The sequence below is a fragment of the Talpa europaea genome (genome assembly GCF_964194135.1).
Source record: "Talpa europaea genome assembly, chromosome: 9".
Lineage (NCBI taxonomy): Eukaryota > Metazoa > Chordata > Mammalia > Eulipotyphla > Talpidae > Talpa > Talpa europaea.
In genome coordinates, this window is record NC_140076.1 from 100,858,302 (window position 1) to 100,886,298 (window position 27,997).

Here is a 27,997-nt window from a genome sequence, read left to right on the forward strand (position 1 = left end):
GCTGCCCCGCTGCTCCCCTAAGCAGTGTATTTCATCAGTCTGCCTCTTCGGTTCCTCTCTTTGGTTCTGGTGAATTCTCTCACCCTCCCGCACTTCTGACTGTACCCAGTGCTTGTATAAATAAATAAATAAATCTTAAAAAAAATATTTTGCAGGAGATTCAAAGCAGCATATAGTACGAAAGAGTAGACTTTTTGCATTAGGAAGCAGTGTTTCAAATGCAGTAATTATGCAGTTTCTCTTCCAGATAGTATCTAAACTTTAATTCTGGCTAATGGTAATGGGACTAACTTTTAAAAAAAAAAAAGATTTATTTATGCATACAAGAACTGGGGTACAGGCCAGAGATGTGGGGGTGAGAGGATTCACCAGAGGCAGAATGGGGAACAGAATAGGCAGATAGACCGAAGTACACTGCTGAGGGGAGCAGCAGGTGAGTCAGGAGAGGTCTGCTGCACCATGTGGGTAGCTCCCTGGCCGGGGATTGAACTTGTGCTGCAGTGGATGTGGACAGCTTCATAGGTTGTGTCTTAACCCTTTGCGCCACCAGGGAGGTCCCGGGACTAACTTTTTGTACCAACCAGGTGAACTTGTACATCTCACATGTTTGCTGCTGACCCTGAATGTCTTAGAGTAGATCTAAGTAAAAGGGGTTTAGGGAACAGGAGAACCAAAAAAGACAGTAAATGTAAGCCAGTCTCTCAGGCCAGTAAGAAGCACATTTTACGCTGAAGCCTAGTACAAATACACACACATATACACTCACATATATAATTGAAACAAGAGATCCATGAAATAATTCTTACCTTAGTTAAAATGGGTGATATGTGCTTACATTTTCTGTTCTATTCTGCTTGAATATTGAATTGATTTCACTGCTTAAAAATTGATGATCACAGTTTCTAAGACTTGGTCACTGGAAAATTTACTTACAGTGCTTAGATCTGTAATGGTTTTGCATGTTTGTAGGGCATGGATTTTGGCACTGAACACACAGGTGATTGTTTCATGTAGGTTAATCTACAATTTACATGCACAGCTAAAGGAAAAGGGAAAGTATTCTAAACTCCTCAAGAGGCAACTGTCTTTAAATATCAAGATGTGCAGCTGACTCCCACATGATTTTGATTCAGTAAATACTTGATTTCTGGGAAAAGCTGAGCTTGTCATAAGCCCTCAAAGACACAATATACCTTTTCTAATGGTGCTTTGATTGGAATCACTGTTTCCCTTAAATTCCTCTCCTACATTCTCTTTTTCCTGACAGCCCAAATGTGCATTTTTTTTTAAAATATCTTTTTTTTAAGATTTATTTGACTATACAAGCACTGGGTACAGTCAGAAGTGCGGGAGGGTGAGAGAATTCACCAGAGCCAGAGCGGGGAGCAGAGCAGGCAGAAGGACTGAAGTACACTGCTGAGGGGAGCAGCGGGCGGCAGGAGAGGTCTGCGCGCCATGTGGGACCCTCCTCCGGTGGCCCGGGAGCAGCCAGGGATTGAACCAGCACTGCAGAGGCTGCGGGCAGCTTCGCAACCCAGCGCTCAACCGCTGCGCCACCGGGGAGGCCCCGAAATGTGCATTTTTTTTTTTATGTGGTGACAACCTTGAATGATAAAAGCCTGTGCCTGGCTCATCCCTGGGACCCTAGGAGCCAGCACTGAGCCTGCCTTACTGGGTCTGTTCTATGAATGCCTTGTGGGCTTTAGTCACAAAATTTAGCTGATGCATATAATGCGATATTCACCTTCCAACAAACATCTAAGCTTGACCCTTAGGTTTATAAGAATTTTGAGTGCGTAATTTTAATCTGTGTTAATTTATTTCAAGAAAATTTTTTTCCTATTTGATATAGTTAAGCTGTGGCTTTATTCCCTTATGGGCAGTGAATTACTGTATGAAAAGTCCTTTCCATGTACTTTCTGAAATTTTCAAGAAGTTGCTTACTGAACTGTTACTGAGGGTGCTGTGCTTTTACTTGTTTCTAAGACTTAGTGCCCCAAATATGGTGCATCTCCTTCTGGGTTCCCATGATAGCGTCCCTCTCTCTGCATCATTGTTAGGTCTCTTTTCATTGTGCCTCTGCCTTGCTTCCCCTGTGGTAACCACCTCTTACCCCCCATAACAATTGCTTTGCAGTGCCTTTGAATTTTTATGATGGAAAACCATGTTTTTAATTGATGAGGACCTACAGCCAAAGGTAGTTAGACAACACATTCACTGTTCATCAGAATTAATAGTAGGGTTGGGAGAGTGTAACCTCAGCTGAAAAAAATATTTAGCGTTGCTGCCATCCCTTAGAGAATTACTTAATAGGGGAGTAACAGTTGTGGTTCATAGTGATGGTTCAAATTAATGAGCAGACAGGCAAGCCTTCCCATGTGGAGATATACACTGTGGGATGAATCAGACTTTACAATTCCTTCACTTGTGGGTGTGTGAGTCATTTATTGGGGCCTATTTAGGGAAGTGTCTTCATTAGTAATAATAAAAAGACCATAATTCCCTTCCTAGACAAGGGAGTTTTTCCTGATGCTTTCTCCATGATTGGTCTGCCTACTCCCCCATTCCTTCCCAACTGTTTATTTTGTCTTTTCTTACTATCTGGCCCAGAACATGGCCTTATTATAGCTTCCCTTACCTTATCTTGCCATTAGTTATGTCTTGTGGACGCTACTAGAATGAACTCTTTGTAAAGAACTCTTTGTAAAGACTTGTTTTCCCGTCCCTCTCCCAGTGGAACGAGCTTCTCCAGTGAAGGGATGGGTCTTACCTGTATTTATGCCTAACAGTGCTTTCTCTGTTGTTCTAATGGAAGAAAGGTGTGAACCAGATAGGAAACAGCCCTGGAGGGAATTCAACTTCCTAGGGGTGCCTGATCTCATCGTTACAGTACGTAAGAAGTGATGCAGGTGGACTCTGGCTCAAGGTCTTCATTACACCTTCTCAAACCCCAGCTTCTGCCCTGGACTGCTACCCCCAGAGCCTCAGCTGCAGGACTTTTGATTTGAAGTCCATTGCTTGTTAAAACAGATGGGGTTGCACCTATCCAGTACAAAGAATTCAGGGATGTGCTGTAAGGCTCTCAGTAACACTGCAGGGTGCTGTCTGTTTTGGAATCGGGGAAGCCTTAAATACCATTAGTTTGAATGTGGTAAGATAGTTATGTTCCCTTCAGAAATGTCTGGAAATTTGAGAAAATTCTCAGGGCCTGCAAATGAGTTTTGGTAGCAAACTACATATTTTACCTAGTGCCAAATTTTGAGTTTTCTTCTTTCTGGAAATGCATTGGTGAAATATTGGAAATAGTGAAAGAAGGGGTTAATTAACATTTAAAAACAATTTCTGGAGTGAATATTGTTTTCTTGTCTCCAATAAAACATAAACAAATAAATCCACCAGCTTTTAGGCTATCTCGGCATTGGGCTGTGCCATTACTAGCACAAAGTTTAAAAAGTTTAGAAATTAAGTTTTGTATCTGTGTACTGAATGGTGACAATATTTTACTTCTGAATTCATGGAAGAGGAAGTCAGATTTTAGGTGTTGATTAAGAGCCTTCTATTACAATTACAGTTTTGGGATTTACCCAGAATATGGGCACTGGACTCAATAACTCTGTTTTCCTTTTTTTTGGTAAGGGAACATCGGTTGATCTTGACCTCAGGTTAAGTACAAAGACTTCAGGAAAAGATGGGGAGCTCTGGGGAAGGAAAGGGGTCCAAACAGGGAAGGGAAGCGCACAAGAGACTTTATGGGTGATGTGGTGGGAGGTCTATAGAGATTATACCTTAGGGGAGAAATCAAATATTGTACAAAAATGAACAATGATGTAAGGGAAAACAAAAGATTGGGGGGAGGGGCTCTGGCTTTTACTGAGTTTATTGTAGCAAGCCAGAGAATCATTTCTTCTCTGAAGAATTGTTCTAGTGGAGCTGTATACAGTGATTCTTCAGTGAGTTATAGAAACATACCTTAGAGAGGATCTCTAAACCTGCCTGATCATCCTAGCTCACCTCACTAATCTTCCTGGTCCTCCTCACTGTGCTAGGAGACCCACAGAAATTGAGTAACCTGTCACAGGAGGCAGAACTTGGAAGAAAAAGAATCCTATGTATGTTGATATTCCTGCCCTTCTTCCTCTTTTTTTTTTTTTTTTTTTGTAAGGATTTACTTATGCATTCAAGAGCTGGGGTACAGGCCAGAGGTATGGGGCAGTGAGAGGATTCACCAGAGACAGAGTGGGGAGCAGAACAGGCAGATCTACTGAAATACACTGCTGAGGGAGCAGCAGGCAAAACAGGAGAGGTCTGCTGCGCCATGTGGGCAGCTCCCTGGCTGGGGATCGAACTCGTGCTGCAGTGGCTGTGGACAGCTTCATAGGTTGCATCTTAACCTTGCACCACCAGGGAGGCCCCCCCTTCTTACCCTTTATGTTAGCAGTCCCCCTGTCCCCTGTCCCTGGTCCTCCTACCCACCCCTCCACCTTTGTATGAGTTAACATCATATGTGAGATAACTAGTTACTGCTTCTCCCACTTTGTTTTCCTTTATGCTGGTTTTTCACCCACTACACCTCATTATCTCTGTGCAACTCTCTTTGTCTTTTTTCTTACTCCTTCTACCTTTTCTCCTTTCTCCTATTCTCCACTTCTCTCCTATTGCTTCATTTCCTTCCATTCCTTCTTCATTAGAAGGTATATAGATTTTCACTATCTAAATAATTTTCACTGTCTAAATAATTGGAATTAAGATACTAATACCAATTTTTTTTGGCTGCAAATAGCAGAAACTGGTTCTGACTTGCTCAAGCTCAGAACTTTCTACTGTATTTCATAACGCTCCTGTAACCTTCAGTGCGTAATAAATGCTCTTTATTCATTTTGATAGGAATAGGCTGTGTTGTTTCCCACTCCCTTTCTGTCTGGTTCATTTATTCATTCTCTCACGAATAAGTAAGTACTGAGTAGCTGTGGAAGATACTCTTCTGGGCTCTAAGTCTATCACAATGACCAAGAGAGAAAAATCCCTGTCCTCAGAGGGCTCATATTCTGGGGGGAGACAAAGACAATAATAACAAATTTCTGTGCAGATATGTGGGTGTGGCCACTTCACATGGAAATTCAGAGAAGCCCTCTTTGAGGGAGGACAATCAAACCGATAAAAAGGGAGAACATCCTAGGGAGAGCTAATTGCATAAACAAAGACATTAAGGTGGGGATGAACTTTATATGACTGAGCAGCCAAGAGCACATGTGTGTGGCTGGGGCATAGAGGGTGAAGTGGATAATGTGGGCAATGAGGTGTGAGGTCTTGGCAGGGCTTGTATGTGAGGGAAGAGTTTGGATTTTATTCTCTGTGACATGGGAAGCTGCTGGAGAATTGAAATGAACTGATTTGCCACTTATCCATGTGCTTTTCCCTCCCCTGGTTGGACCCCCTCCCCCCACCTGTGTGCCTCAGATTTGTGCTCAGCTTGCAAGTTTAAAAAGACTTTTTAAACTCATCCTTTAGAACTCCAGGCTCTCATTGAAGTTTACCCCCGTGTTTCAAGTTTCTCTTTTGTTGCAGTGCCATGTGATCTGATTATTTACATGTCTGCGCTCCTTTTTATTCATTTTTATTTTTAATTTTTTTTAAGATTATTTACACATACAAGAACTGGGGTACAGGCCAGAAGTGTGGGGGGTGAGAGGATTCACCAGAGACAGGGTGGGGAACAACAGGTGGATCGACTGAAATACACTGGCTGAGGGAAGCAGTGCGTGAGCCAGGAGAGGTCTGCTGCGCCATGTGGGTAGCTCCCTGGCTGGAATCGAACTCTTGCAGCAGTGGCTGCGAATAGCTACATAGGTTGCATCTTAACCCCTTGCACCACCAGGGAGGCCCTGTCTTCATTTTTTATATCCCTAAAATATAACTGGAAGCCTACAATTAGACAAATGAATAAAGAGATGGATTTGTCTCATGGGTGTCAAAGATGTTGGCAAAGTGTGTGGTGTTTTGGGGTTTCACTGAAAATGTCAGTTTCCTTATATCAACTATCACTTAAAGTGGCAGGAACTGTGGTGAAGGACTGTAGGTGCTAGGTGTGGTTGGTGTGGTGTGGTAACCTATCTGAAGAGGTGTGATCCATACCTCTGAATACAGTATTGTAAAGCAGTTACCTCAATTAAAAAGTAATAAACTATAGAGCTTCCATATGATCCAGCAATTCCACTCCTAGGTATTTACCCAAAGGACACAGAAACATCAATTCCAAAGAACACCTGCACCCCTATGTTTATAGCAGCACTGTTTACAATAGCTAAGCTTTGGAAACAGCCCAAATGCCCAAAAATAGATGACTGGATCAAGAAGATGTGGTACATATATACCATGGAATATTACTCAGCATTCAAAAAAGATAAACTCATGCAATTTGCAGCAACATGGATGGTGCTGGAAGGGATCATGCTCAGCGAAATAAGCCAGAAAGAAAAATAAAAATACCAGATGGTCTCACTCATAGCAGGAATCTAGAAAACGTAAATAAGGGACCAGGAAAATGAATATAAGAAAGTGAAAATCAAAATCAACAAACTATGAACCAGAGACACTTTTTGGGGGGTGGGGGCCGGGAGGGGAGGGATTGGGGTCAGAATGGGGCATTTGCAATTGTATGGGGGAATATAAAAATAAAATTTATTATTTAAAAAAAAGTAATAAACTAGAACAATAACGTTAAGGGAACAGTAGTACTTGTTCTGTGATATAATTCAGGTATTTAGTCTTCTGATTTCTAATAGTTGTTCTCTACCATAATTATGGATCAGAAATATTTGTAGACCAAACCTCTCATTTCTGGTGAATTAGAGTTGCAGATGGGAGAAGTCAGGATATTTATATCTTAAATAGCTTTAAAGGTTTTTCTGAGGAATGTTTGAAGTTGGAATGCCCTGGCTTAGAAGATCGCAGTAACACACAGGAGATATCTGTGAGGTCAGGTAACCATCCCTACTACCTGGTGCTAGTCAATCTTTTCAATGAAGAAAGGAATCACCTGTGTGTAGAGCTCTAGCATATTCTCTGTGCATCTTGCTCTTTTTTCTTTCTCATTTTCCTTACTGCAAGTAAATCTACAGCATAAATCCTACTGCTGATCAGAGGATGAGGGTGAGTAATCACGAACTAGGGCTGAAGTGGTGTTTTCTGAAAGTAGTGAGATCTATCTATAGTGACTTGGAAGGGAAGGGAAATTCTCAGTAGCTATGGGGAAGGTGGACTTCCTGTATATTATATCTGTCGGGTGTGTATACAGTACATCTTTTAGTTGGATCTAAGGTACTCTATTTAACTTGGAGCCGCCTTGTTTCAGTTCTGTTGTTCATGAAATTAGGTATTTAGGGAACATGATTACATCTTATCTGTGCACCTTCAAGAATGATTAATTCTATTATGTTCTTAAAGGGCAATTCTGTCATGTGACATATGTTTGAACAGTTTGGGCTTAATGCTCAGTAAAGTTGCCACAGAATTCTTCTGTAAGCACCTGACTGATAGGCAAAGCTCTTGTTTCTCTTGCTTTCTCTAAGCAACAACTCTTTGTAAATACTGAAAGAGAACAACCAGTTCCTTGTTTGTGTTCATTGTTGATTTTCTATTCTTGAGTTAATTCAAAGAACAGTCGCTTACAAGTTACTAAGAGATTCTACATCTGAGATTTAATTTACATACTGTGTGGCTTCTGTCTTAGAAGTTTGGATAATATCACACATACAAACTCCTTCAATTTGAAAAAGAATAGGATCACAATTTTGGTCTCTTGGGTACATACTTGAGTTACCAAATGGAGTACAATGAATTGTCTGGTCTACTTTGTAGCTGTTAACATACATAGAAGCCAGCCACTCTTGGGCCTTACTGCCCTGCCACTAGAGCTGTGTTCTATCCCTGGCAAGTTTGGCAGTCTACCTCCTGTGCACATGCAGAAGGTTTTGGACCTGTCTCATTCATTTTTCTTCCCAATTATTTCTTTCCAGTTACATCGAGAAAATTTTCTTCTTTCATGTATTTGTTTCTCCCATTGCCTCAGATTTGAAATCAGTCCTAATTTTAATGCCAAATTTTGAGAAAAGGTATGCATTTCAAAGTGAATTTAGCTATACTAAAGTACCAAAGAAAACATTTAAAATAATTCAGTGCTCACTTTAGAGTTGTTAGAAACATGTCTTGATTTCCTCATGTTTCCCTAGTCTAGCCATTCTTCAAATAATAGAATTGAGGAAAGAGAATTTAGATAGCAAACAGACTTATATAACTTGATTACTTTGTTTTAGTTTTTGAAATAAGATTTTCTATATTATATTTAGATATATGCTGAAATTATATATGCTGGATTAAATATGGGATATTTAATCATTTTTGGATTAGACTAGGAAACTAGCAGCCATAAGATTTTTATAATTGGGAAAATATAATTTTCACATACCCAAATATTAGCCTTTATAAATAAATTTTTGGAATATAATTATTTGCAAGGCAAGGACTTTCTGAATTGGTGGTAGGTGGAAGAAGGCTGAAACATTGCTTCTTGGTCTTTCAAAGTTGATCTGTCATCGGCCTCTTCATCATACATAAAGTTGTGGTTCTTTGCCTTCTGAGCTTGATCAGATTGTCTTCAGCTTAAAGAACACACTCTTCTTTAATTTGAAAGTTACTGTGAAATAAAACTCATACTTTAAAGCACTGAAACTCAGCATGAATAGTTGTTAACTGGAAAATGAAGTCTTAGTGATACTTAGAGAGCTTATTAGATAATCAAAGTGAAAATTCTAACCCAGGAAGCAATCTGCCCAATTTCTCTCTGTGAGAACTGTTTCAGCAAACAGAGAAATTAGTTGCTATAGGTAGAAGCAGTGAGTCATTGACAATGGAAATGTAATTATTCTTGTAGGGTGGTGTTGCTTTTAGGTCTAAGTTGTCCCAACCCAAAGATGCAGATGCTATCTCTACACAGACTTTTGAAAGCAATGCAGGATTTGATTTCTTTTTTTATTTTTTTAAGATTTATTTTTATTTATGTATGCATACAGGAACTGTAGTTCAAAGGTGTGGGGCGGTGGGGAGGCGGAGTTTGAGAGGATTCACCAAAAACAGAGTGGGGAGCAGAAGAGGCAGATCTACACTGCTGAGGGGAGCAGTGGGCGAGAGGTCTGCTGTGCGTATGTGGGTTAGTTCCCTGGCGGGAATTGAACTCATGCTGCAGAGACCAGTGATAGCTAGATAGTGTTGAGACTTAATCCCTTCAGCCACCTGGGAGGCCCCTGATTTCTTTCTTTCTAAAGAATGCTCTGTGGGGATGCAAAGGCTGGACAAACCCTGTTAAATGTCTTTGACTCCTTAGTCCTCAGTGGGGGTGAAAAGACTGGCTTTACCTGCAGGCATCAGATTCTGCATTGCTGTTTAAAACTTCAAATCTTTGTAGAAATCCTTGCTCTCCTGTCTGCCAGAGCAGGGAGGGGTCATTTCCTGAATATTTTGCACTATGTTTGCAGGTGTTATGAAATAAAACTCATACTGTACCCAGAAGCAAGTAGTGAAACTCAGCATGAAGAGTTTTTAACATGAAACCATTTCATTTGAGGTGTGTATTATTCAGATGATACTCAGAGCAAGTCTGTTTTTGTGTTTTCTACAGAGACGACCTTCTGGTGTCAAATGAGAGCTGCCATATTGGGTTATGTTTACTTGTGAATTGTAATGTAACAGCCATATTTGAGACTAGACTCTCAAGTATTCTTGGGATCAAATATTTTCTCCTTTAAAGAGTCTTTTTAGACTTCTGTGTGCTGAGAACATTGGCTTAGTGTTTCCTTAGTTTACTTAGAAAGGGACTGGGCTAGTTCAATGTGATATGGCTGGCTAAGTGAAACTCTGTTGGAATGTGAGCTCTCCTTATGCACGAGAAGGCTCTAAGTGTTATTGAGACACCAGTAGCAAGAGTTCTGTATTTGTCCTGGCTGGAGCTCTCAGTTCTGAAGTGATATCTTTTTAGGGGATTATGAAAATTCTGGTTCCCATCAAATTATATAGGAAGACACACATGGCTTATGTTGTCTACAATTTTCCTAAATTGCCCATTAAAGACCTCCTTCTGGTTTAACTCAAATTACACTTAGGAGGGTGGTGGAGAGAGTATTTCTATTTTGAGTGGATTCTCAAGTAAATATAAGAAAGTCCACTGCTTATTCAAACTCCAAATTAAAATGAAAACATAAAGAAATGTCACATATATTTTAGAGCAAATATCACCTCAGCTGAAAAGTATAGTCATTTCTGTACCTGTTCCCTTAAGGATGCCAGATGATTGTTCGGTATTTTTAGGGCAGAAATAAGCAACAGAGATAGAGACCTGACATCAGGTTTTGTCTCATGTCTGTAATTAGTGCTGCCTTGGTATTTGTCAAGCAGATGCATTGTCTTCTACTTTGCAGACTTCATAACCTGTGATTTATAATAGACTCAAACTTGAAGAACAAGAAGAATGACCTACCTTCTTCATAATAGTTTCAAAGACTGTAGGACATAAGATGCATTCATTATTATTCTATTTTAATAAGACTATTTAGTACAACAGATTAAAAATAGACTGTATAAAATACAGGTTGTTTTAAATATACAGTTGCATTTCTGGTTCATAATGAGATTTACCCATCTAATTTGTATGTGATTATTTAACACTGAATATTTTTATTTCCATTAGCAATTAGAACAAACCTAGAATCGGTTGTGCCCATGAGAAATGTTTGCTTTTTTTCCAATTTTTTTTTAATTTTGAAGTTGAATGCAGATATTGTTTCCTCAGTCACTGGCTATAATGGGAGGAAATGATTAAGAAGAAAAATGTTACTAAAAATAATAAAATTAAACCTTTTTTTTGTGCTTGTGTATGACAATTCAGACTTAATGCTGTCTTCATGAAAAAACAATTTTTTTTTTTTAATTTCATGTGCTTTTTTTTCTTTTTACATTGTTAATTTTGGGCAGTATTTGATTTCTTCCCTAAGGTGTAGTCCCTGGGGATCTCCCACCTCCATAGACCCATGATCCAGCACCATAGGAAAAAGCAGTTTTAAATTAAGTGCCCTAACATTTCAGAAGTCTGAGAATGAAAGTCTTGGGAGCCAAGGAAGAGATTTGAACAGTTTTATGTTTCAGCTCTTTATAGGGTTTCTCACCTCAGAGAATTTTATTTTGTATTTTTATAGATGTTCATTTCAGGGACCTCTGGGGTTCATTCTTTGCAGGTAACTGATAATTGCTTTTTCCCTAAAAACAAACCTAGCCTGATTGTTTTACTCTTTTGTTCACGAGAAGTTCACATAAGGAAAACTGAGCACGACATTGACTCTCTTCTTGTTACATGTATTTTATTGGAGGGGAACATGGGCCACTGCTGAGATCTTCTGAGATTTTGACAATGGGTTTGATAAAACGTGCCAGTGCATTTATTTTGTGGTTGTTGGTATTAGGCCACCAAGAGACCGTTTGAAGAGGCTGAGCTGCAAGTTGGATCAATGTCTGCTTTAAAATGAGAGGGTTGAACTAAATGATAGTCCATCTAGTGTGGTTTTGGTACATAGCGGTCGTCAGGGATATTTGCAATCTCATTTTTTTTGAAATATTTATTTATGCATACAAGAACCGGGGTACAGGCCAGAGGTGTGGGGCAGTGAGAGGATTCACCAGAGGCAGAGTGGGGAGCAGAACAGGCAGACTGACTGAAATCCACTGCTGAGGGGAGCAGCAGGCAAGTCAGGAGAGGTCTGCTGCGCCATGTGGGTAGCTCCCTGGCTGGGGATCAAACTTGTGCTGCAGTGGCTGTGGACAGCTTCATAGATTGCATCTTAACCCCTTGCGCCACCAGGGAGGCCCTGCAATCTCATGTTTTGATGTTGGGAATCATAAAAAGGCTTTTGGGCCAACTTGTCAGAAAGTAAAAACGGGGTGGACTAAAAGTCACATAATTTTACATGTGGTGAGGAGAAAAATGTATTTGGAGGCCAAAGTTTATTTCTTTTCTCTGGCTCATTGCTTCAGGAGAGCTATGGGCTAGATAGAATTCTGGGCAGTTAATATATATTATTAATTCATTTAATCTTCCCAACAAACAGCCCCATTAGGCAGTTACAGTTGTTATCCCAGCTTCACAGGCAGGCAAATGGAAACACTGGGAATGAATGTATTGTCAGTCTTATTTTTTTTTTTTAGATTTATTTATGCATACAAGAGCTGGGGTACAGGCCAGAGATGGGGGGGTGAGAGGACTCACCAGAGACAGAGCTGGGAGCAGAACAGGCAGATTGAAATACACACACTGCTGAGGGGAGCAGCGGGCGAGTCAGGAGAGGTCTGCTGCGCCATGTGGGTTGCTCCCTGGCCGGCTGGGGATTGAACTCGTGCTGCAGAGGCTGCGGGTCTGCTTCATAGTGCGGTGCTTAACCTTTTGCGCCACCAGGGAGGCCCTGTATTGTAAGTCTTAAGTGAAAGACCCAGGATTTGAACCCAGGCAGCTTGGCTGAGGACTTGCCTAACCATTATACCCTGTCACCCACTCTCTTGATTGATAGTCAATGTTCTGTGACCATGTCTTTTGTTGTCACGTAAAATGTCCTCTCTCTCTCTGCCATTTGTTCATGCAACCAGCAAGAATTTCAACTGCGGACAGTGTTGCAGGCACATCACTGAACGCTGCAGATACAGAAGAGGCAGAACTTGTTCTCATTGGGCTTATACTTAATTGGTAATGCAGACTGAAATCACCACAGAAGTGTGATGACAATCTGGGGGAAGAGTTGGAAGGCTAAGGGCAGGGAACATCAGTCAGTGGTCTGGGCATTGCAGTGACTTAGCGCTGTGGTCTGGAGATGGGTGGGGGCCCCCAATTAAATGCTGCCATGTGCAAGGAAGGCTCAGGTGGTTCCGTCTACCCCACAAGTCGTTTGTCAGCCTCCCTTAGAGCTCTTGTTGTTGGTGTCTTTGGTGTCTTAATGAGGTCGCAGACTTTCCCTGCATCCTGACACGTGTCCAGATTCTGTGCAAATTGTGAGTGTGAAGTAAATACACACTGATCACATTGAGGTTGTTTTCTGTTGCACCTCCTGATTCCTGCCTTTTATCATGTGTGGAGGAGGGGCTGAGTGTAGCTTCAGGACTGACACAGGGAAGAAGGGAGAGTGACTGGTCAGGTAATATGTCTTAGCTCTTAAAATACCTTTTTTTTTTTAAAAAAAAAGATTTATTTATTTATGCATACCAGAACAGGGGTGTAAGCCACAGGTGCCAGGGGAGGGGGGTGAGAGGATTCACCAGAGGGAGTGGGGAACAGAACAGGCAGATTGACTGAAATCCACTGCTGAGGGGAGCAGTGGGCAAGTCAGGAGAGGTTTGCTGTGCCATGTGGGTCAGCTCCCTGGCCGGCTGGGGATCGAACTCATGCTGCAGGCTGGCGATAGCTTGATAGTGCTGTCTTTAACCTCTGTGCCACCAGGGAGGCCCTCAGAATACTTTTGATAAGCTAATACAAATCATCTGAGCAATGACTCTTCATTTTATTTATTTTTATTTATTTTTTAATTTTAAAAATCATTCTCTTCCAATACATCACTGAAGAACTGATTCTACCTAATTTGCTGCTTTCTTTCATACAACTGGGCTCAGAAAGTCACTTTCACTAGCATCCTGGGCATTCCCTCTAAAGTTAACGTGTCACATTTAAAAAATCTCATTTACTGTTTATTAATTAAGGTGAATTAATTCTATAGGGTGGATATGCTCTTAATACTTTACAAGATTAAAGTAGGTTTTCACTCAATAGGAATTTACCCAGCTACTATTAAACAAGAGGCATGGTAAGGCTTACAAAGTAGGGAAAACTTGGTCACTGCATTTAAAGTGCTTTCTAGTTTAGTATCAAGGAAAATCATCACACAGCTGTGAAGGTCCAGCAGGAAGTGGGTAGGAGAGCTGGTGAAGACACAGACAGCCTGACTCTGCCACACCCTCGCTCTGTGACCTTGAGCGACTGATTCTCAGCATTTCACGGGTAACTTGGAAATGAGGATAATAATGAAACCTACCTCAGGGTCACTGGGAGAATTAATGACCCAAATGATGTGAAGTGCTTAGAATAGTGCCTGGCACATGATATAGGCTGTGTACCTTTTTATTTTTATTATAGTCCTGATAATGTTCTGGTGACTAAGGAGTAAGGGGAAAAAAGGCTTTTGAGCTGAACAAGAAGGACATGGTGGCATTGGTATTTGATTTAGAGCTCATGAAACAGGGCGAGTTTTAATAGGTAGAGCTGACGGGAAAAGTACTCCAGAAAAAAATAATGCTGGATGACCTCAAGTATGTTTAGGGGATAGTGAGGAGTCCAGGATGGTGGGAGGGGTTCCTTAAAGAACAATACTAGATTCATCTGGACAGGTGGGTTGGGACCTTACCTTGGGGCAGGGCTGCCAGTCTGCCTGCGCGTTTTGGGGATGATTTCTCTGAAGTTACTGGTGGGGGCAGGACATGTAGGCAGAGACAGGGTGTTAGTCCCAGCATGTAGTAATAAGAAATAAGGTGATGATGATTGTCATGAAAGAAAGGTCAAGTGCAGATTCACTGGGAAACTAGTGAAACTTCAGGGTCCTTCACTTGCTGGGATTCCACTCTCAAGGTCATTGGCGAGACCCTAGAGGTAATTTTGTGAAATCATTATTTTTTTGGTTTTCTTTTTTTATTTTAATTTTAGGGCTCCCTTTTTGTTCTTCCATATGTGTGCACGTTCTACTTGCCTTCTACCAAACACTCCTGCCAATATATTTTTGTAAAATCAGAAAAGATATTTGTATTCTTTTGCTTTTCTCTCTGAATGATGTTTCAGCACCCCAAAGCTGAATCCATCCCATAGTGGATAGCGACTATGGAGAAAAAAGCCAGTCTGTGTATTGATTTGATGAAGGTGGACACGTGAAGGGGAGACCAGAGTCCATCATGACTTGAGGTTTTGAGTCTGGCTGACTGAGCATACACAGGGTGAGAAAGGGGCATGCTGGGGAAAACCAATTATGGAGATGTGGCTTCAAAGCAAGCTAGTGTTCTACCCTGGCCAGCTGTACCGGGGACAGAAGCATCTTCTTGCCTCTGCCCATCCTCATCCCCACTGCTGTCTTGCAGGTGTGATCATTTTAAGTTATATGGAGCACGTAAACAACCATGCCTGCTAGTTAATGAACCAGAGTCCAAAGCACATGTGATAGGCATGTGTTCACATTTAGCCCTCTGTGTGTGCTCAACCTACTTGTCTGAAACGTTTAGAGTGCCTCTCGTCTATATGTGATAAATTTTAATGCTTTTCGGCTATTTTCAAATTGTAGCATCTGTTTTCTGGAAACGTCTATTTTGAAGACATTTAGTTGACTCAGAAAATGCTGGAATGCTAAAATTTCACAGCTGGCCTGTCATATTCTAGTGGCAGTACCTGACTGGAAAAGGCTGTTCTAGCATTTGTTTCCTCTTTTATAAACAAGTAAAATATTAAACAAATAACAGGAAATCAAATGCCAGAATTGTAGAATACGCTCTCAGATGGTGGGATCAAAATCCTCGAGAGTATTTCCACTTTCCAGATCACAAAATAGAAATATAATTAATACAGAGGCACAGACGTCATTTAAAAATATATAGAAGTGTTTTTGTGTGTTTTTTTAGGGGGTGATAATAAAATCTAAAAACAAATGAAAAACACTAGGAATTGAGGTAAATGTCCTTGGGGAAAGACCATTAGCAAATTTGTGACTCAGAGTTTGGTTTAGACTTCTATATTAAGCCATTTGTTATTTTAAGAATCTCCCCTGTGTTTTGGAGAGATAAAACATGGTTGTAAATTATTAAAGCTTCTGAAATTCATATATGTTATTTTTTGACAGGTTTTAAGGATTTAGGGATCTAGGATTTAGTTGAAAGACATGATTGGGAAGTATTTGTAGATTAATTTTAAGAGGATTTTATTTAACTTCCCACACTGGTGAGCTGGTCTGTGCAGTTGGTCCAACCTTGATATTTGTTTCATTGTTTCTCAGTGTGTGTCAGGTACACACAAACATTGTAAAATTTTTTTGGCATTTACGTGATTTAATTTTTTTGACATTTCAGACCTTTTCATTTCTCAAAGACCTTTGACCTGTAGATTTGTAGTTTCAAATCTACAATCTGCAGGATTTTTAAAAAACTGTAAATTTTAAGAGTTATGTATTTCAATGTTCATTTATATTTAGACACTAATATTCAACTTACACCGATGATATAAAGCACTTTAGAATAAATTGGTTTATGTTAAAAGAGTGTGTCTAAAGAGAAATGGTTGTACAATACATAGGGACGTGGTGGCAGAGTTGAAAAAGTTGATATGTAACTATTTGGGGTCTGGGAAACATTGGCTTATTGGTAAAGAATGTAAATAACATTAGCTTATAGTATTGTGATTTTATAATGTTAAATAAACATCTTCTAGCAATGGGTAATATGTATTAGGATGCTGACTTTTAAAGAAATTTTTATTAAAGAAATTGAACATTATTTGGGTCCTTGGTCCTGGCATCACAGTAATCAAGCAGAAAAAAATTCATTTTAGTTGGTTGACTGCTTGTCAGTGAAAAATAAGAGAACATATGTCAAATGTTATTGTTGAGAAAGTTTCTGGGACTTCCTGGCAAGAGTAGGGTGGTTTTATAAAGTCATGCACATGCTCACTATTCCAGGAACAGACTGATAATAGTGCTTTTCCCAGTTTGCAACGACTGCGCTGTATCTATTGAGATGAGTGGACAGCATGTTATTTTAACCCCCTTAGAAGCAGGGAGGGAAAATTTGGGTATTTAGAAGGTGATTTAAAATTAATTTTATTCAGAAAATATTTAGAAGCAATATTAGAATATCTGGTTAACACATTTTTGAGTATTAAATATAGCCTTTTTTAGGGACAGTCACACATTTAACATTTAGCTGATTTAGTTACTCCACTTTACAAATAAATTAACAAGATATAATGAGGACATAGTAGAAAATATAAAGTAGAAAGCACTCCTTTCTCCCCAGCTCTGTTCCTCAGATACAACTACTGTTAGCAGTTTGAAGGCACCTAAATTTTATTTTGTTACTAATGTTTTCATGTATATATTTACAATATATGATATATTTATTTATAATATATAATATATATATTAAGGTGAAGTCACCTAATTTTGAAAGTCAAGTATAAGGGCAATTTTTAGGAAACTTCTTCCCAGATTTGTGCTTATGTTTTTTTTGCATTGATAATTTTCAAGCAGATGTGATGTGTGAAATCACTGTGGGTCTTAGAATGAGCTGTGTATTCAAATCCTCACTCCATCACAGAGCAGCAATGCCAGTTTGAAAAGTTCCTTACCTTTCTGAGCTTTAGATCTTTCAACAACAAGGCATAATAAATGTCTTCTTCCTGAAATTTAATCAGGCCTAGTCTCTCTTTTTCTCTTTTCTCTTTCTCATTTTAATAGGAAACATAGCTAAGAAGACCTGACATCATAATCCGTATCACATCTCCTCTTAGAAAAATGGGAATTTAGTTTTTTGCGACTCCAGTATGCAGTCAGTAATGTACTTGTTGGTTAGGGCAAGAATATCTCATCGCTCTCCCAAGTGACTGTCATCAGGTTATAAAAGGTCATTGCCTTTACCTGTCCCTGGAATCTTCCTGGAATTTAGATGGCCTCTGCAGGGTTTCACTTTGCACTTATTAATAATTTAGCACTGGGATAAAAATAAAAACAAAGACTCTCATCTTACTGTGTGAGAACATGGGTCATGTGTGCTAAGTCAAGCTGGTAAGATGAGCAGCAGAACCCTGGGGGGTAGGGAGTCTGAAGAAATATTTCCTGTGGGCTGCTGACTCTCTCCTGCAGAATGACTGCCTCTGAATTAAAGGGAATTAATGTAATTGCTCCCTAGGAGGAAAATGTATTTTTACTTTTCAAAGGTTTGTTGTATAAGCTTTAATTATCTAATCCAAACACAACAGCTTTCTGTAAGCGGCTTTCCCTTTCAGCAGCCACAGGCAACTTTCAAACACTCCTGCATCTTTAGACTTGAAAAAAATCACAGCGTTATAACCAATTCTGTATTATAGATCTACCCGCTGTTTGAATGTTGGTTACTGCAAATGGCCTTCAAAGCTAGGGTGTCAGTGGACTTTTGTAATTATGTGAGTGGCCACTACAGTCATGATTCTTCATTTGTAGAATCTTTGCTATATGCTTTGATGGTGGTTTCATTTTCTGTGCTGTTTTGTTGCCTCTTCAATTTACCTTGGTGGGTGTGTGCTTTATCACACCTTTGTTTACTTAATATTAGAAGTATCTCATCTTTATTTTAGTTTTCTTTTCTTGTAGAATGCAGATTTGAGGTGATTTCTAGTCCTGAATTTTTAAAAATAGGTAAAATATAACATATCCATACTAGCTTAAAGCTCAAAGAAGCTCTGTAAGCAGAGAGGTAAACCCTACTTTTAGACAACCAGCACGCTAACATTTCTGTTGTTGAAATGCATAAGATTTTGATATTATTAAGGAACATATTAGGGAAATAATGCTATTAATTATAAGTGGGAAGGATATTAGGAATCAAGTTTGATTCAAACGATAGCAAAAAAGGACCAGTGCCCTTGGCTCAGAATTAAATAATTAAGTTGCATTTAGAATAAAACCAAACTTTCCCCATGGTTTGTTGTTTTCTTCACAATTCTGACTGCTACTTCCCTCTCCCTCCCTCCCCCTGCCCTAGTCACACCTGTCTCTCTGTCCAACTCACCTGGCTCTCTCCTGCAAGGACCTTGTCCTTATTATCCCCGCTGTCTGGAGAGCTCTTCCTTCTTTCCTTTAGTTCTTCCCCTGGCTCTCCCAGCACATCTTGCCTTAGGGGGTCCCGACTGCCTTACCTCAAGCCACCCCTGCATTCTCTTTCCAGGACCCTGCTTATTTCCTTTCCAGCACTTATTTTTGTTGATTATCGTCTTATCCCCAGAACAATGTAAATTCTATTAAGAGAGGAACCAGTAGACCTGATAGAATGCCTGGCACATATTTTATAGTCAATACGTTGAATAAATGGAAGTTGTTTACTGGTTTTAAGAGCACATTTGTTCATTTCTTTAAGATTAATTTGTTATGCTGAACCACAGGGATTAAGTAGCCCCGATAATAAAACCAAGCCAGTATGTTTTTCAATGCTCTTACCTGCATTTATTTCCCCGTTTACTTGTGATTTTATTGAATGTTTAGAGAGCAACACAGGTTTTCATTAGAGCAGAGAGAGAATTCTGTAGACCTCCCAGGCAATTTGTGCTCATGCTGAGAACACCAGGCACTAAATTACCTCCCAGCAATCTGTGAAGGACAGGGAGGTCTGTATTTATCTTTGGTGAGAACACAGTACAATAATGGAGGTACAGTTGTTCTGCTCCCCAAGGGGAAAACCCTGCCATTGTGTCTGTTCATTGTGCCTTGTAAACAGCTCTGGATGGCCAGCCTCGCTTGTGGAGCTGCCCTCTTTCTCTAAGATCCTGCCCAAGCTTCAGCTTCAAGCTGAAAAGGACATTTTGACAGCTCGGTTGCTGTCTAAAGATTAGCATGATCACCCTGACGTTGTCACTCAAAGTGGAAGATGTGAAATGCAGATTTGGTGAGTAATTAAATTCGCTTCGTGTCATTCTTTGGTGGTGTTCTAAATGTCACTATTTATCTGTCTTAGGTAATCTATTTAAAGAAGACACCAGAAGAAGCCTACAGAGCACTCCTATCTGGTTCAACCCCCCCCTACCTTCCATTCAGGTATAACTGCTTGTGAGACTTGAGCTGTAGCACTTTGTGGGACAGCTCATTGCTTTAGAGTTGTATTGCTGGGATTTTTAACTGTCTTATGATCATGATCATGATGGTAAATGGAATGAAATACGATGGTAGCTTTTTCTTTCAGTTTTATAGAATTCCACATTTCCCATATCTAGTAAGAATAAACTATCTTCATCCTTTTAAGAATTATTTTTATAATTATTATTATTACTGCTTTTTCTCTTGAAATGGAAAGCTGTGTGCCTTGACTTTTTTTTTTAAACTTTTTAAAAATGATTTTTTTTAACATTTATTTATATGTTTGTGATTACAAGAAGTGGGGTACAGGCCAGAGGTGTGGGAGGTGAGAGGATTCACCAGAGACACAGAAGGGAGCAGAACAGGCAGATAGACCGAAGTACACTGCTGAGGGGAGCAGCGGGCGAGTCAGGAGAGGTCTGCTGCGCCATGTGGGTAGCTCCCTGGCTGGGGATCATACTTGCGCTGCAGGGCTGTTGAACAGCTTCACAGCGTTCAACCTCCTGCACCACCAGGGAGGCCCCTGCCTTGACAGTTTAAAGTACAGAGGGCTAATAATCCTGTCAAGATTTGTTCAATTTCAATAATCTGCACCACTGATGCTTCCATTCATTCTTTCATTTCATGAGCATCGATTGAGCTCTGACCAATGTCTGGGGCTGGGATTACAGAACAGGACCCTCTAAGTACCTTCACAAGAGCACATGTTTCACAGGGACCCTAAATCATCAGTGTTGCACCCAAATCTAACGTATGTCCTGCAGAAGGCTGTTTCTCATGACAGTGTTGGCAAAGGATATTATGTAAGCTTCGCTGAAGTTCTTTTTAAAAATTTCAGGTGAACATGAATTTGTTTAAAAAGTTGAAGGTAATATACATCAAAACTCCCATAACAGTATCTCTGACAGAATTGGGAATGATGCTACCATGGTTGCCTTTTTGTGTTCAGTTCTACGAGCACATGGATTGCCCGCTGGTGCTGATATCACCATTACCAACAGTAGTGAAAGAAAGCCTGGGGAAGAATGGAGGTGGGCTCTTTGCTTCTCCATCTTTCTTACTCTCCTGTAAACTCACAGAAGGCAGGTCCCAGTGCCTGATGCTTAAAAGTGCCTTTAATAGGGCCTCCCTGGTGGCGCGGCGGTTGAGCACTGGGTTGCGAAGCTGCCCGGGGCCTCTGCAGCGCCGGTTCGATCCCCGGCTGCTCCCCGGCCACCGGAGGAGGGTCCCACATGGCGTGCAGACCCCTCCTGCCGCCCGCTGCTCCCCTGAGCAGTGTACTTCGGTCCTTCTGCCTGCTCTGCTCCCCGCTCTGGCTCTGGTGAATTCTCTCACCCTCCTGCGCTTCTGACTGTACCCAGTGCATGTGTGAACAAAACAAACAAACAAATAAATAAAACATGCCTCTATAAAAAAAAATTTAAAAAAAAGTGTCTTTAATAAAGATCTGAATGAATCAAGAGTAAATCCCATATAGTCCAAGGGATTCTCACCATGATTTCTCAGACTACAGGAGGGAGGAGGGGGTGTTACGCGGCAGAGGGTGGATGGCAAGGTAAGAAGCAGGAGTGTGGAGAAACAGCACCTAGTGTGTGTTTCTCGTGAAATCCAGCAGTGAAGTACTGGGCTTGGGACTGAGAAAATTATCCTCAGTCCGGAGTATGGGCTAATTAGCCATTGAAGGGCAGGTAAAAACTTAGAGTCTATATCATAGCAGAGTTTTAATGGCTAAGACAAATTTTTTATTCTACTTGTTCCACTTCAAATCGCTTCTATAATTTGAAAGTGCTTTGTAACATACAATTTGATATTTTTAAAAGGGTTATTGTTTTGGTCAACCTGGGCAGTTGTAACAGAGGACTTTAGAGTAGGTGGTGGCTTATAAACAACAGAAGTGTATTCCTCACAGTGGTGGACGCTGGATCAGGGTGCCAGCATGGACAAGTCCGATGAGGCCTCCTTAAGGGTCCAGACTGCTGACTTATCCCTGTACTATGGCATGGGGGAAGGAGGGTGAGAAAGTTCTCTGGGGTCCCTTTTATAAAGGCTCTCATCGCAGTCTTGAGGGCTTCACCTTCATGATATAATCATCTCCCACAGGCCCACCTCCTAATAAAATTACAGTGGGCATTAGGGTTTCAATTTATTTGAATTGGGCTGGTGGGCACCAACATTCAATCCATGATGATATTTATCATTCTACCAAAGTTCTAAACAAGCTGGTTATATATATGCTTTGGAGGCAGAGACATTGGACTTGAAGGCTCATTCTTCTCCTTTCTGCCTGTAGTCCTGTGGTTACATAACTGGGGCAAGTTACTTACCCTGGGTCACAGTTTCCTCTTTTGTAAAACCACTTCAGAGCTGTCCCAAGGATTAGATGAGGTAATGCACTTGTCACTGGTAGAGTACCTGGTTTGGTTTTTCTTATTGTTGGTATTATTATTCATATTAATTATTATTATTATTCATATTAATAAGAAGTAACATTATCTACAAGGTTATAAATATAAATATGTATTTTTTCTAATGATCATCATTCTAATAGGGACAGGCAAAGCTGTAGGCCCAAAGCAGACAATTGTCTGAAGGACAGGATTGGACTTTCAGTGTGGAACTTAACATAATTTTTAACATAGTATATCATAGTTATACTATGATAGCATAGTATCAACATTGTTGATTTATAATGATCATGTAATGTAATGAAACATGTAATGTCATATAGCGGTGTTGTTTTAATAAGAATTGTTTTTAAAAAAGAAAGAAAAGGGTGTATAAAAAAGAAAAAAAAAGAATTCTGACAGAGATTTGGGAAAATGTCAGATTCATTCACTCACTTATTTTTTAAGGTTTATTTATTTATGCATACAAGAACTAGGGTGTAAGTTAGAGGTGTGGGGGTTGAGAGGATTCACCAGAGACAAAGTGGGGAGCATAACAGGCAGATGTACTGAAATACATTGCTGAGGGGAGCAGCGGGTGAGACAGGAGAGGTCTGCTGCACCATGTGGGGTCAGCTCCCTGGCTGGGGATTGAACTCAGGCTATTATAGGGGGTGGTAATGCTGAGACTTAACCCCTAGGCCACCAGGGAGTCCCTAAATTTAACTTTTAAAGATTTGTAAGCATTTGGAGATGAACATAGAGGCCATACAGAACAGAGGAGGGGAAGGTAGGCACAGGGTCCCATGGAAAACCCCAACGTGATATGTCTGAGAGCGCTTCACAAAGCCTCTGTGGTGGGAACAATGGCTGTGCTGAGAAGGGGAAAGCTACCGTGAAGGGATTATTGATGCACCTTTTTTGGAGTCTGTGAAGGTTCATTAAATTTGTGTTTTAAATTAGAAAATTGTTTGTAATCTTTCTGTTGTTATTTTGAAAATAACACCTGGCCCTGTAAATTGTAATGCTTGGTAGCATTTGTAGAGTTGAAGTGTTAGTCAGCAGGCCCCATGGACACTATAGCTGTTTAAAAATTTGAAGTGGAAAGCATTAATTTTCATGCTTATGATATTATTCACTCGGAAGTCAAAGGAGATGGATTTCTGTTTCACTAGCCAGATGAGCCTTGCTATCTTTAATTGCCAATTTAGATGAAGTGGTGGAGAAAGGAAGAAAGAAATTCTTCCTTCAACCATCATTATATTTCAGCTTTTATGTATCAGGTAATTTTTCCCCTGAGAACTAGACCTTTTTAATAACTAATAAGATTAGAGTCGAAAGATAGTAAGAATTCATTACTACTTAATATGGAATTAAGTCGTAATTATTACAATTGTATCTTATTTTACCAAATTGCTTTTATTTACATATTTGAAAATATAAATACATTATAATGGCCCAAAACTTAAAAAAAAAAAATTTACAGTAAAAATGTTCTGTTTCACTCTTGATTCTCTTTTGGTTAAACCTGGCTCAGTAACTTCTGGTATTAGTTTATTCCATGTCCTTCTAGAGTTTATTTATGTACATATATGCAAATAATGATAGTTCTTGCTTTTCCATTTTTATCACAAAATGTAGCATATTACATAAAGTATTTGGTGCCTTGATTTTTTTCACTTAATTTATCTTGTATTCATTTCCATATACATAGCTTCCTTCCTCATTTTGACTTACCTATAAAATGTACAAGAATTCATTTAACCAGTCTTGACAGGTAGAAATTTAAGTCATTTCCTATTATTTTAATTGCAGCTTTTAATTTACATAGTCTCAAATGTATTTTAGAAGAAACTGAGACTACTGCATGGGAAATTATACTGTTGTTAGAGATTTTAGTCATCTATTTACATGAAGGTATTTATGTAAAAAGGGTGCTTAATGCAAATGTGGGGCATTTTCCTTTATTTTGGCACCTAATACACACTAAAATTTTGATATTGAATGTGACTCTCTACATTTTATCAGATAAAGCTAAGACATAAGGATGTCTAGAGTTGTACATACATTAAATTCTATGTCAAAACTCAGATTCTTCTTAACTCGTCTTCATTTAAAGCAAAAAATACCACATTTTTAATTTAATGAAGAATTTAGTGGAATGAATGCTACTGTTTTCCTAGAATTTGACTAAAGAAACTTAATTTTTTCCATCTAATCTAAGACTTGAGTTGGTTAGTCTACAGCTCAGACTGACTAATGTTAGTGCAACATTATAAAGAATCATCTTCAGACTTGTTCTGGTCAGTGTCATTACCTTGGCCTTCATTATAGTCTGGATTCTATTATCCACTAGGTTTTTCACTCATTTGTTGTTACATTTTTTATCTTCATTGTTTAGATTTTATTTTCAGCCACTACTACATTAACTTTTTAATTTAAAAACTAAGAAGACTTAAAGGAACTTTCATGTAAAGATAGTAAAACTTGTTTTATTTCTTAAACTTTGTAAAAAAATGAAGACTATTGAAAATTTGTTAGTGTGGATGGTGTCTTCATATGCCCGTTGCATTGAATTGCTTATATTCCTACCTTTAATCTAGCCTTTTAGTGTCTTTCTTCATAAAAGGATTTTAAGGCTACTATTAATTTAAATAATGCTATTCTTCATGATTTACCTGCTTACCAAACATTCATCTGAGTAGTCTTTTCTGTATTTTTCTAGAGAGATTTGGCATGTCCTTTGCCTATAAATCCCTATTACATTTTGTTCAGATGCCATTGTCCTTGTTACATACACTCATAAAACAATATTATATTGTCATTCTCCACCAAATATGGCAGACTCTCTTCTTAAGGGCTGAAATTGGTTTCTCCCTTTATTTGTATGCCAAGGAATATGCACGTTAATTTACTGCCTTTTCTGTGGCAATCACTGTGATGGTTCCACAGATCTAAAGATGGTTAGAACAAGGAGGTCTCTGCACCAGAGAATTCAGTGTGCCGTTTGTATATGTGTAGTTATGTAAAACAATCACAGTACTTTATAATACTGAGTAAGTTACCTGGGGATTGGAGGAGCTGCTAGGGTAGGTCCTACTAAATTTATAGTCTATATAGTAGATCAATCATTTTACAAAGTCATATTACAGTTTGTCTAAGGCCCCACAGACCACTGACACTTATTGGAATTACCAAATTGCTTTCTTAGCAAATCTAAATTCTCAGGTGTCATAAAGCAGTGTTTCTGAAAACTCACAAAACATTGAAAAAGTAAGCAATCTAAATTAGATATTGCTTCTCCTATATTTCTTTTGTGCTTTTTAATTCATTTTACATTTACTCTTTCTTTATTGGTCCATGTGTATCTGCTTGTTAACTATTTTTGATATTGATGATGATTTATAAATTGTTTAAATACCCATTTTTTAAAACAACATGTATAATCAAATGGGACAGTAACACTATACAAATAATAAATAATATTCAGGGACCCAGTTCCGAAGACAAATATAGAAAGCATGTTTAAAAATAATGACTCGGTGCAAAGGTGAGGTTGAAGTGGGCATGTATTTGTTGAATGTTGCATGTTCTACCTCCAGTTTATAGGTTTTTTTTTCCCCTGTGGGTCTCTGCCTGTTAGGTCCAGGATTACAATTTAAAAAAAACCCTTTATTGAGGTAATGTTGGTTTACATTGTTGTTTGTATTTTAGAAGTATAGGATCCCCTCCTCCAGGTGCTGTTAGCATTGTGCACACACTACCAAAGTACCCATTGTCCATCCTGATAGTCCACTCTGCTTCCTTGCCACTGTGGTCTTGACCTTCCCCCACTCTGCTCCCTCTGTTAGCCCCAATTCTATAGTCAATTTTCAAGGGTTAGTGTTTTTAGTTCAGCTTTTATCTGACCCTTTTTTTTGGTTTCTCTGTATTCATACCCATGACACTGTCATCTGGTATTTGTCTTTCTACTTCTGGCTTATTTTACTTAGCACAATCCCTTGTAGCTCTAGCCATGTTGCTGCAAATGGCATGAATTTATCTTTTTGATTGCTGAGTAATATTCCACTGTGTACATACACCACATCTTGATCCATTCATCTATCCATTGGGCGCTTAGGTTTTTTCATAGCTTCACTATTATAAATAGTTCTGCAATGAACATGGGAGTGAAAGCTAATGAATGCATGTTTATACTGCTTTTATATTTTAGTTTGGAAAAGAGTGTCAGTGTTTTCCAAAGTTAAATTGGAGTTCTGCATACGTGGGAAGCTTTATAACATTGATACTTGGAGTCCATTCCCAGAAATTCTGATATCATTGGTCTGGGATAAAGTCTGGGTACTAAGATTTTTTGAAACTACCTGTGTGATTCCAATAGGTCACCAGGTATGCGAACTACTGCTTTAAAGAGCTTTGGCAAAAAATAATTTTTTAAAGAAATCAAGTTTAGAATTCGCCATCTTGGTGACTTACATAGCACATTTTCATTTTAAAGATTCTCAATGGTTTTGAGGAATAAAATAGCCTTTTAAATTTGTTTAACCCAGAATTTTCTGAAGCGCTTCACCTTGAGTCGCTTCCCACTCCCCCCCAACTTCTGTTAGCATCCGGCAGAACCAGTGTCCTGAAATGCTCCTGGACACATTTCCTGATCCACACCTGAGTGGAACAAAATAGACCTCTTGGGATCAGAATAATTTGCTGCCACTTACGGAATTGTTTTTGTGCTGTTTCCTGAGAATCTTGGAAATTAATGGCTTACCAAATAGTGGTACTTTATCTGATATGAACAGGAATGTGCAAGTTGTCTCTTACAGAGATGTGAGGCCAGAAAACCTTCCTTCACAGAGGAACCACAGACCTCCTGCTGGCAATCCTTTAATGACATTTGCCATTTAAATGAATCCCTCCTGTTTGTGTAAAGGGAGCGGTTTGTTGTGTTTTGGGGATGACCCCTAGTGATATCCCTGTTGTGGAGCTATATCATAATGTGGCTGAGCCTTAATGAGAAACCTCTCAAGCAATTACTCCAGATCATCTGGGCATGCCAGAACCTGTCTGTCTCTTAACAAAAGTACAGAGAGGTCCACCCCTCAGAAGCTGGCATTTGGCTGCCTCCTTTCTTCTTAAGCAAACATGTGCTGATAGGGGTTGGATGTAATTATAAAATACACCTCTTTACATGAAATGTTTAATATTTGTTAGCTTAAACATGTGATGATTTTCATCAGTTTATTTAGCAGTTAACTTTGCACTTGAGAGGGAAAGTTCTTTTGTTCACAGTGTTTTTTACTTAGGTATCAAAAACGTAGAAACGATTTTTTAATGCTCTTTCCTTCTCAATGTTTCTCAACTTTTATGATGGCTGCCTCACTGCTTCTCATTGTTGATGTCTGGAGTCAGTCCCCGTGGATCTTTAATACACTTGTTTTTGATGCTTGGTCTTGTATAAAAGAATCTGCATTCATTTTGAATAGTGAGGATGTTGCCAGTTTCTTGAGTGTTGAAAACAGATGGCTCATCCTGTCCAAACCGGGGCATGTTGAGTAACTTGGACCACTATGAAAAGCAAACTCTCTGTCAGATTTTTCTTGTTGAAGTGGTAAATAAGCACCTCTTTCTGGAGACAAAAATCTGAGGGCAGAAACAACCATCAGAGTCTCTGTGACCATTAAATAC

General features: G+C 39.4%; 1 protein-coding gene across 3 annotated transcripts in view; it reads left to right on the plus strand.

Annotated features, from left to right (window-relative positions):
• CDC14A (cell division cycle 14A) overlaps positions 1 to 27,997 on the plus strand; it is a gene marked incomplete at both ends in the record, with an annotated part of 137,184 nt that overhangs the window by 43,246 nt on the left and 65,941 nt on the right. For 2 of the 3 annotated variants that reach the window (XM_084241615.1, XM_084241616.1), the window contains one exon: positions 19,813 to 19,892. The exons of the other annotated variant lie outside the window; for it this stretch is intronic. In XM_084241615.1, the coding sequence (XP_084097741.1) occupies positions 19,813 to 19,892 (80 nt within the window). The remainder of the gene's footprint in view (positions 1 to 19,812; positions 19,893 to 27,997) is intronic. 3 annotated transcript variants of the gene reach the window in all.